The 10,690-nt window shown below is 41.4% G+C and overlaps 2 protein-coding genes across 2 annotated transcripts; one reads left to right on the top strand and one right to left on the bottom strand.

Annotated features, from left to right (window-relative positions):
• Positions 1-1,031: 1,031 nt before the first annotated feature.
• On the top strand, positions 1,032-6,783 carry LOC103518138 (putative phosphatidate phosphatase). Its single transcript, XM_026830014.1, has 6 exons — positions 1,032-1,165; positions 3,388-3,539; positions 5,329-5,479; positions 5,748-5,925; positions 6,280-6,415; positions 6,700-6,783. Exons 1-6 carry the CDS (start codon positions 1,087-1,089, stop codon positions 6,781-6,783), a joined length of 780 nt encoding a protein of 259 aa, XP_026685815.1. The 5' UTR covers positions 1,032-1,086.
• A 487-nt stretch (positions 6,784-7,270) lies between these two features.
• On the bottom strand, positions 7,271-9,242 carry LOC108253549. Its single transcript, XM_026830015.1, has 3 exons — positions 9,076-9,242; positions 8,336-8,448; positions 7,271-7,420 (listed from the first exon to the last, which is right to left on the bottom strand). Exons 1-3 carry the CDS (start codon positions 9,182-9,184, stop codon positions 7,283-7,285), a joined length of 360 nt encoding a protein of 119 aa, XP_026685816.1. The 5' UTR covers positions 9,185-9,242; the 3' UTR covers positions 7,271-7,282.
• Between the last annotated feature and the right edge of the window lie 1,448 nt (positions 9,243-10,690).

Raw genomic sequence — 10,690 nt, 5'->3', positions numbered from 1 at the left:
CCTCCAGCCTAGTTCGTAGGTTGGAAGGTAACGTGCCTGCCTTGTATTAAGCGCTAGGTTGCGGGTTAGATCCTAAACAGATAAGGTCCTCGGAAAGGCTAGCTTTCTATCCCATTCGCCTTCTCTCTTCGCTTTGGGGACTATAAGACCTCAGTAGGTAATTACAGTTCTCTCTATCAAACCTCTTTTTTTACTAATAAGTACCTAATTGAAATGGAAGAATTACTTATGCCAGCCTAGTTAGCTTAGTTGGTAGTGCGTCTGCCTTGTAAGCGCTAGGCCGCGGGCTCGATTCCCGCCCGGGGCGGATTTTATCCTGATGGGATAATGTTCGTTCTCGGAACGGCTGGCTTTCTCCTATCCTGTCTTCCTTCTCTCTTCGATTTCGGGACGATAAGACCATAGCAGTTACAGTTCCCTCTGTCAAACCTCTTAAAAAAAAAAAAACCTACGTCAATAGTTTGAAGAGACGCCCGGCATAAATCAACACGGAACAGAGTTTTGATGTTTTACTGGTTTTTTTTTTTTTTTTTTTTTTTTTTTTTTTTTTTTTTTTTTTTTTCAGTTTGAATGAATGCTGTATCTTTGAGGGACGTCCCAAACATTAACATTTGTGTACGAGAGTTTATTTTTCGTGAATTAAATCGTGACAGTGAAGAGAATTGAATTATTTTATTTATTAATTAATTATAAATTGATCTACCTAGATCTAGGTATTTATTTCTAATTTGCGTGTTTTTTTTTTACTTTGACAAATTGACATTTTGAAGTTATTTGATTAATCCTCTACCTAAATATTTGTACCTACTTATAAGTACCTACGATTACCTACTTACTTCTGGTTCATCCATTTGGTTTATTTTGTATCTTGTGTTTGTACCTATTTTTTTTTTTTTTTTTTTTTTTTTTTTTTTTTTTTTCAAAATTTACTGTAATTTTTTTTTTTTTTTTTTTTTTTTTTTTTTTTTTTTTTTTGCACAATATGACATTTGTTTGAGTTTGAATTGAAACCCTCCAAGATTTGTTCGTGTATTTCATGTAGGTACCTATGTAGAATTTTAGATACCGGTATTCTAAAGGATCTCAATGGCCAAGGACACTCCGGTTAAGAAACATCGGTCGTGGTGGCCAACTGTAAGGTGGCACACGTTTCTCATCCTCTGTCGTAAGTATATTTTTACTTAATTGTTCTTACGCATTTTTCAAATCGCATAGTCGACAAAAATTTATTGTCCTTCGTGTTTTGAAACATCGGTCGTGGTGGCCAACTGTAAGGTGGCACACGTTTCTCATCCTCTGTCGTAAGTATATTTTTACTTAATTGTTCTTACGCTTTGTTCAAATCGCATAGTCGACAAAAATTGTCCTTCGTGTTTCGATGTCACATATTTCAGTAGGTTGGTTTCTGGTATTCTCGTGTTAACCCAGCACCTAAATGGGAGCTTGCCATGCACAAGGTCCTGGGTTCGAATCCCACAGCAAAAAAAAAATGCTCTCGTATTTCAATGGAAAATACGTATTTTCATGGGTGTTCTCGTGTTGACTCAGCACCTAAATAAGGGAAGTATTGTGTCTCTTATCACCCATCTGACTCTTTGATAGAGAGAACTGTAACTGCTAAGGTCTTATCATCCCGAAATCGAAGAGAGAAGGAAGACGGTATAGGAGAAAGCCAGCCGATCCGAGAACGAACCTTATCCCCTCAGGACAAAAGCAGCCCCGGGCGGGAATCGAACCCGCGGCCCAGCGCTTACAACGCGCTACCAACCAAGCTAACTAAGCTGGCTTAGTTTAGTTCCTCATCTTCCTATCTCTGTTTTGGCCTTGGTCCCAGTTCCCGTAACTCCCAATAGACCAGCGGTTGTCAACCTTTTTTTCGCCCGCGTACCCCTTAGGTACCCGGGTTAATCTCACGAACCCCAGGCACCATCATAATGAGTACCGGGTACCCGTACCTGAGTTGATGTCTACTTCTGAGGTCTAAAAACACTGAGTAGGTACCTACCTACCCTTTGAAAAAATTCACTACTTCAGTAACTTAAGGTCAAAATTCAGTGCCTTTTTTAACTATGCTCCATTGATAAGCTTTCGAAATTCGCTTTTGTTATTCTTTTGTCCACCATTACACAATCTTTTTCGCATACCCCAGGAGCGTCTTTAGCGCGCCCCCGGTTGAGAATCGCTGCAATACACAAATCATTAGTGGGTTATTTTGTACCTATAGATACACTTCATTAATGTTTAACTTCCGGCATTTGTGTTGTCACTTGATTAGCTAACGTGTGTGTTCTAAGCTTTGATTAAGGGGTTCCCAAAAAAAGGAATATCCTGTCTTCCTTCTCTCTTCGATTTCGGGACGATAAGACCATAGCAGTTACAGTTCCCTCTGTCAAACCTCTTAAAAAAAAGAATTACTTATGAGGGACTTTTTTTACATGTTTGTTCATTAGCTAATTTTGCAACTCAAATTGAGGAATAAAATCTAATTAAGCTCCCTCTCAATCCCTCCTCTCCCCCATTCACTAGAATCCCTAATAGATCTACACACCCCATTCGGGTCTGCCTAGATAGAGTCAATTAGGTATTCTCTAGGAATATCTAGGGCCTCATTGTAGAGCTTTATAGGGTCTGGGACAGTACAAATTAAAAATCCAAATGTAGATACCCATTATTAGTATTATTACCCACTGGAGAGTTTTAGAACAAAGAAGATTATTTTCGTTCTTGCATATTTTAGAGGGGTTTTTAATTGATCGTACTGCGAGATAGAATGACCACACGAGTTTAATGTAGCAGTTGTTTCATTGTGGGTAGGTACACATCATTCTAAAAAAGCCAACCTAGTTAGTTAGCTTGGTAGCGCGTCTGCCTTGTAAGCGCTAGACTGCGGGTTTGATTCCCGCCCGGGGCGGATTTCATGAAGAGATAAGGTTCGTTCTCGAAACGGCTGGCTTTCTTTTATCCTGTCTTCCTTCTCTCTTCAATTTCGGGACGATAAGACCTTAGCAGTTACAGTTCTCTTAAAAAGGAAAAAAAAATCTTTTTATCATTTTCATTACCTATATGTAGAATATTCTGTATTGTTTTGTACAAAACTTATGGTACCTAAGATCAGTCAATGTGATTTCCCAATTTTTCAGCCTTGAGATACCATGATCTATGTGATTTTGACATACCTACTTGATGATGATCCAATGATCGAAATGCGCATAGTGTAATTAATACCTACTGTAAGTAAATTACATGGTATCTTAAAGCTTAAAAATTGAGAAATCACATTGGTTAGAATATTTTGTTTTAGGGAAATTTGTCGGTATAATTACAAATTACAAAATAATAATAATAATAATAATAGATATTAGATAATCGTTTCTTTTTGTTTCCCAGTGGGCTTCACGGTTCTCCTGTTGGCAGTGTTCGGACAGCCTTCGAAACAGGGGTTCTTCTGTTCGGATACCAGTATTCGATACCCCTTCAAAGAGTCTACAGTTAGCACCGGTCTCCTGGCCTGTATATCTCTGTCTCTACCCAATATTATAGTAAGTATTAAGTAACCAACCTCAGTGGTCCAATTGTTAACGCGTTGTACTTTGGATCTGGAGGTTGGTGGTTCGAGTCCAAGTCAAGTCATAATATTTAGCGTAGTGCATTAAGCAGGGAACGACATTTGTGACAAGCATGTATGCTTAGTTCTTTTACGCTGTCCAATTTCTTCCGACAAGCTGTCTCGGAGAAAACTCCCGACCCCCCGTAACCACAAATTCTGGGACACCCTGTCATTGTTCACAATAATTCCACCCTGAACAGAAACAAGCGTAAACTCTGAGACACCCTGTAATTCTGAGACTCTGAGACACAATAAATCTACCCTCAAACACACATCTAACAATAAACAAACACAAAATTAACACCCATTCACATTTAGGTATCCTAAGGGTGTGAGTATTTAATGTAGATTTGTAGATAGGTTATATTAGGGTCTTGTGTGGATAGGGTCTTATAGGGTCCCGGATAGGGAGGTATTCTCCCACGGTAAAGTACTTTAGGTGATTTAACTAGTGGCGCATCCAAGACCCGGGTGAGGGGCAAAAAATCTCTACTAGACAGTGCCGTAGTTAGCCGCTCGCCTGGTAATCTGAAGAGCGTGGGTTCAATTTCGATCGAGGTATGGTCAGTAGGGGTTCATGATAAAATCCAACCCGGGCGAAAATCGAAACCGCGGCCTTGCGCTTAAAAGGCAGACGCTCTACCAACTAAGCTAACTAGGCGTGCTATCTTACTTCTTACTGATGTTGGGGGAAACTTCTTACTGACGAGCAGTATAAATGTCCTTTTTACTTTCCTTATCCTATAGGAAGGAAAGTAATGTAATCGGGTCAAAACGGGAGTTTCTCGTCTTTTTACTTTCCTTATCCTATAGGAAGGAAAGTAATGTAATCGGGTCAAATTTTCGATGGTCAAATTTTAGTGCCAAAACACGTTTTGAGGTCCCTAGAGCCTAAATCCAAAGTTTCAGCCATTGGTCCGTGTGTGTGTCTGTCTGTCTGTCTGTGTGTCTGTCTGTCCGTCTGTAAACAAAATATCTCGAGAACGGTAAGAGCTAGAGACTTGAAATTTGGTATGCAGCTCACAAATGTGACAAAGATGCACTCGTATCATCATTTTACACTGGTGATATCGCCACTGGCCACTCGATTAAAGTAGCTACTCAATTGTCCTCACTAGGCTGAGTGCACCCCGAACTCCAAGCACAGAGCTGAAAAACTACAACTCTGCCGAGAATCAAACCCGGGCCCTCCGGGTTGCAAGCCTAGTGTGATACCCACTCGGCCACGGACGTTGTTTCCCTTTATAGAACAAAATTAGGGGTGCACTCAACAAGCCCTTGAACCTTGAAAGCCAAACCAGGGCCGAAGATAAGAGGGCCCCCTTTTTGCCACTTTAAACGTTTGGTTGAGATGGTTGCTGCGCTTGGCGGTATATTGACCGCTTTTGGACAGATTTCGACCGTTTTTTGGCGGTTTTCAGCTAGAGCGACAAAACGGTTAGAGATATTATAAAAGTTAGGTTAGGAGAACACCCAAATAAGCATCATTCAGTAGGATGAGGAAAGTCGTGTGATGTTCACACCAGATTTTTTTTTTTAATTCAAGCATGGTTTTTTTATTTTATAAAATTTACACCTGTTTTGTAGGTACCAATTTCTTGTTTAGACTGCGGAAGAAAAGGACTTTTTAGTCTCATTCTGGCACGATAAACAGGGTATATTCTATTATATAAGTAAATCTAAATAACCACCTAACTAACACTTCTTCTTCTCTCCACCAGATATTCGTGTGTGAGCTATGCAAAATTCTGTACGGCCAGAACACCTCCAAAGTGGCCTCCACAAAGGCCGGCCCTAACAAACCTCCAGGCCGCTATGTATTTCTCATCCTCCTGATCAAGAGTTTTGGGACCATCTCCCTCTTCTGGCTAGGTAAGTGAAATCGAATGAAAAAGGACTGAAGAATAGGGAAAAGGACTGAATATTAGGAAACATTAGGGCCCAAAAGGGGGTCCAAGAAGGCCGGAGGCCGGCCCTAAAATACTTGAAGTCCGCTATGTATTTCTTTATTCCTTATGTTTCTAATCAAGAGCTTTGGAAAAATCTCCCTCTTCTGGTTGGGTAAAGGGCCGTTCTATCAAACCTATCAATAAAATAAAAACATTTCATGATTTTTAAGCGGATTCTTTTTTTCTTTCAGGCATTGGTTTCGCTCAAATCACAGTGCACGGAGCCAAATTCCTTTGTGGCCGTCTACGGCCGCATTTCTTCGAGATTTGCCGGCCAAACATAGACTGTAGCCTGGAGCAATATCGATATGCTTTTGTTACCAATTATACCTGTCTGGGCACAGACCTCAACTTGATTAGGTCGGCCAGGTGAGTGCTACATTGGCCTCGAGTGGTCTGTGTCGTAACATGCCCGCCCCGTAGTACCAGATGGACGAGAAGAGACACAATACTTCCTCCTTAAGGTGTGTCTAAACATAGTTGGCCGTCGATCGACGAGGTGAATCCATACTGTCGAGGCAGTGTGGACGGTTTAGTCGACATCGATCGACGGCCGGTCGACTATGTATGGACACACCTTTAGGTGTTGGGTCAACACGAAATTAGAAAGGCTACTAACTTGTATCCTTGTCACTAATTTGGGGATTTAGCTCTACTAACGGTGAAGCGTTAGAATTTTACTAGCTTGAATTTCATTTTGAATCCTTGATATATTTTTTCCAGGGCTTCGTTCCCGTCTGCACACTCGGCCGTGGCGTTTTACGCGGCCCTGTACACAATCATCTACCTGCATAGGGTTCGTATCACGATCAGGGGCTCCCGGTTTCCCGGCTACTTTCTCCAGTTTATCATTTTCCAGGTGAGAAAAACATAAAAACAGATAAAAGATCCCGTAGTATGTCTCTCATCAGATGGGCGATAAGAGACACAATACTTCCCATTTAGGTGCTGGGTCAACACGAGAACACCAGAAAATCAACCGTTGAAATACATATTTGCCGTCGAAATACCATTGCAAATTTGAAATTTATATCAGATCAAAATCTTAGAGGGACGACATACCTACTTCGGAATGGCAGTTTTATGGAATACTTACAGGGTGTATTTCGAAGTAGGTTCTCCAGTCCCCCGGTTCTGGGAGAGGGGACAGATGTTTCAAATGCGTCCGGTTCACCCCGTAGAAGTATTTGTACGAAAATACAATTGGACCTGGTGAACAAAGAATAAAGGGTTAATGATGAAAAGTATAAGAGAAACATTTTCCAACAGTTAAAACTATAAAGGTGAACATAAAGAGTGGAAAAAATGAAGAAGTTTGATTGAGAGAAGTGTAGCACCGGTTGTATTTATTTTGTCCAGAAATCGAAGGGAGAAAGAGGACAGGATAGGAGAAAACCAGCCTTTCCGAAAACGAACATTATCCCTTTAGCATAAAGTTCGCCCCGGGCGGGAATTGAACGCGCGACCTAGCGCTTACAAGGCAGACGCGCTAAGCCCCGGAATCGAACCCACGACCCCCCGCTTACCTGGGAAGCTCCTATCCTGTCTTCCTTCTCTCTTCGATTTCGGGGCGATAAGACCATAGCAGTTAGAGTTCCCTCTGTCAAACCTCTTAAAAAAAAAAAAATGAATTTGAGATTTGATTTTTTTACTTCACCTATTTAATATTATAAGTAGGTAGTGATTTTCATAAGTCGATTCTTTTGGGGAACGGGCTACAAAAGGGTTAACTTACCCGTTCCAAATATACCCCAGGCAAAATGGTCCTATGTTTGAAGAAGGAGGGATAGTTGAAGAATTTGGCCTTTCGCACTTGGAGGTTGAGTTGTATCCTCTGGGTTGAACTTGTGGCCGTACCGAGTGCCTGAGGGAGCGAAAGGGAGATTATTGATCCAGCGAAACGAGTTCAAAGTTTTATTTCGACGATTAAACAAATTTTACGTCAGGGGCACGGTTAACCCACAGGTAACGCACTTGCTTGCCATGCAGAAGGTCCTGGTTCGCATCATTTGGTCGGTGTCGCGTGCCGATCCCGTAGGTACCTAATGCCTGAGGGAGCGAAAGGGAGATTATTGATCCAGCGAAACGAGTTCAAAGTTTTATTTCGACGATTAAACAAATTTTACCTCAGGGGCACGGTTAACCGACAGGTAACGCACTTGCTTCCCATTCAGAAGGTCCTGGTTCGAATCATTTGGTCGGTGTAGCATGCACATCTCGTAGTATGTCCCTCATCTGATGGGCGAGAAAAGACACAATACTCCCCATTTAGGTACTGGGTCAACACGAGAATATCAGAAAATCAACCGTTGAAATACATATTTGCCGTCGAAATACCTTTGCAAATTTGAAATTTATATCAGATCAAAACCTTAGAGGGACGACATACCTATTTCGGAATGGCAGTTTTATGGAATACTTACAGGGTGTATTTCGGGGCACGGTTAACCCACAGGTAACGCACTTGCTTGCCATGCAGAAGGTCCTGGTTCGAATCATTTGGTCGGTGTAGCGTGCCGATCCCGTAGTATGCCTCTCATCAGATGGGCGATAAGAGACACAATACTTCCCATTTGGGTGCTGGGTCAACACGAGAACACCAGATAGTCAAGAGACAAAATACATATTTCCAATCGAAATCCGATTGCAAATTTATTTATTTATTTACGGGACTAACCCTTTATACAAAAATGACAATAGAAAAAAAGTTTTGAAACTTATATCAGATCAAAATCTTAGAGGGACTACGAGATGACAGTTTTATAAAATATGTACTTACAGGGTGGATTTCAAAGTAGGTTCTCCAGTCCCCCGGTTCAGGGAGAGGGGACAGATGTTTCAAATGCGTCCGGTTCACCCCGTAGAAGTATTTGTACGAAAATACAATGGGACCTGGTGAACAAAGAATAAAGGGTTAATGATGAAAATTATAAGAGAAACATTTTCCAACAGTTAAAACCATAAAGGTGAACATGAAGAGTGAAAAAAAATGAAGAAGTTTGATTGAGAGAACTGTAGCACCGGTTGTATTTATGAAATTTTGCCAAAATAGCAAGAATAGATCACAATTGATTATTTTTAAGAGGTTTGACAGAGGGAACTGTAACTGCTATGGTCTTATCGTCCCGGGAGAGGGGACAGATGTTTCAAATGCGTCCGGTTCACCCCGTAGAAGTATTTGTACGAAAATACAATGGGACCTGGTGAACAAAGAAGAAAGGGTTAATGATGAAAATTACAAGAGAAACATTTTCCAACAGTTAAAACCATAAAGGTGAACATAAAGAGTGAAAAAAAATGAAGAAGTTTGATTGAGAGAACTGTAGCACCGGTTGTATTTATTGTCCAGAAATCGAAGGGAGAAAGAGGACAGGATAGGAGAAAACCAGCCTTTCCGAAAACGAACATTATCACTGTTGAGGATAAAGTTCGCCCCGGGCGGGAATTGAACCCGCGACCTAGCGCTTACAAGGCAGACGCGCTAAGCCCCGGAATCGAACCCGCGACCCCCCCGCTTACCTGGGAAACAATCGGCCGTGTAGAACAGGTTATCAATACAGGGTGGGTCCACACAATAACAATCTTCTTCCTCTTCTGTATTATTATAGTGGAACAGCTCCGGTATCATTGAGTAGCGAGGGACGGTGCTTAGACTGAATAACTGAAGAGGACACAGGGCAAAGTGATACATTAGATATCTCTTGTTGACCCAGCACCTAAATGGGAAGTATTGTGTCTCTTCTCGCCCATCTGATGAGAGGCATACTACGGGCTCTCAATCAGCCCTAACTAGGGTGATTGCTTTGGGCTGACATTTGGTTTTGGCTACACATTTTACGAGTGGATGCCCTTCGCACTCAGCCTTTGCTATTTCTTTAGCAAGGGAAACTCAGGCTGGTGTATTCCCTGTTTAAAGTCCGACATCCAGACTTTATTCTATTCTAATCCTATCATATCCTGTCCTATCCTATCCTATTCTATTCGATTCTATTCTATCATATCCTATCCTATCCTATTCTATTCTATTCTATCCTATCCTATCCTATCCTATTAGGCATGCTACGACACAGGCCACAAGCGTCTAATGTAGCAGTTGTTCCATTGCTACGAAATAAAAACGGCGGTGGAATACTCATCTTTTTTTTTTAAAAAAAAAAACAAACCAAAAACCATGGCTTAGTATAGTACTTAGTAGGCGTCGAAAATTTCTTGACCCCGCCGGGAATCGAACCCGGGTCTCCCGCGTGCAAGGCGAGTGCAGTGACCACTGCGCCATGGGAGCTGACTAAAGTGATACATTAGATATGGCTTAGCATAGTACTTAGTAGGCGTCAATGTTCTCGGCGCGCGGCGGGGCCCGGGGGTCAATGGTCTATTTTGTCCATTTTTGGAATCGGACCCGGGACCTTCTGCATGGTAAGCAAAGCGTTACCACTGAACCAACCATGCCCATTGGCTATTGTTGTTGTAGCGGTGCAGCTGCACCGAGGGGGGTTGACGGTCTCTAGCCGATTAATTGGCCAATAGGCCATCCCGAACCATAGTCAACCATCATGAGGATCTGAACTTTTCTTTGAAGCATGATCTATTTAGAATTATTCGTAACAATTTAAAAATCTACTTCTCGATTGACTACTTGTAAGTATTGACGATTGACTCCCCATCCGTGGCAATTCCCCATCCGTGGCACAAGCTCTGCTTATACGGATAGGTATACCATTTATTTTATAAGAAAAATGTATGTTCTGAGTTTTTTGTCGATCAAATATAAATGGAAACTTGTTAGAAAAAAAAGTTAATGCGTATTTTCCTTTCTCGATTTTCATGGTGGTAGTGGTGAAAAATAGGGGGAAACTTGTAAAAAAAGTTAATGCGTAAGTATTTTCCTTTCTCGATTTTCATGGTGGTAGTGGTGAAAAATAGGGAAATGCGGAAATGGAGCATTGCCTGGCATTGTAGTCATTGTACCATTTACCATTTCCCTATTTTCCATCATTACCACCTAACCAAAATTTCCAAAATTTCGAAAGAAAAACACAACTGTACTTTTCCACACTTTGGTGAAACATGGACAATGGTCCTTGTTCGGAAATCACGTCAATAGAAAATTGCTACTAAAAATAGGGAAATGCAG

The sequence above is a fragment of the Diaphorina citri genome, unplaced genomic scaffold, assembly GCF_000475195.1.
Source record: "Diaphorina citri unplaced genomic scaffold, Diaci psyllid genome assembly version 1.1 scaffold2087, whole genome shotgun sequence".
Taxonomy (NCBI): domain Eukaryota; kingdom Metazoa; phylum Arthropoda; class Insecta; order Hemiptera; family Psyllidae; genus Diaphorina; species Diaphorina citri.
Note: the sequence above shows the minus strand (reverse complement) of the source record. Positions and strands in the feature narration are given on the sequence as shown.

What these genes read in the sequence shown, in the direction of transcription:
- LOC103518138 (XM_026830014.1), top strand. Translation starts at nt 1,087, where the DNA reads ATGGCCAAGGACACTCCGGTTAAGAAACATCGGTCGTGGTGGCCAACT. An exon ending in CATCTCCCTCTTCTGGCTAG is followed by an intron (nt 5,480 to 5,747) that starts GTAAGTGAAATC and finishes TTTTTCTTTCAG; the next exon opens with GCATTGGTTTCGCTCAAATC. An exon ending in TCCAGTTTATCATTTTCCAG is followed by an intron (nt 6,416 to 6,699) that starts GTGAGAAAAACA and finishes GTTCTGGGAGAG; the next exon opens with GGGACAGATGTTTCAAATGC.
- LOC108253549 (XM_026830015.1), bottom strand. Translation starts at nt 9,184, where the DNA reads ATGATACCGGAGCTGTTCCACTATAATAATACAGAAGAGGAAGAAGAT. An exon ending in CACGGCCGATTGTTTCCCAG is followed by an intron (nt 8,449 to 9,075) that starts GTAAGCGGGGGG and finishes TTTGTTCACCAG; the next exon opens with GTCCCATTGTATTTTCGTAC. An exon ending in CCTACTTTGAAATCCACCCT is followed by an intron (nt 7,421 to 8,335) that starts GTAAGTACATAT and finishes TCGCTCCCTCAG; the next exon opens with GCACTCGGTACGGCCACAAG.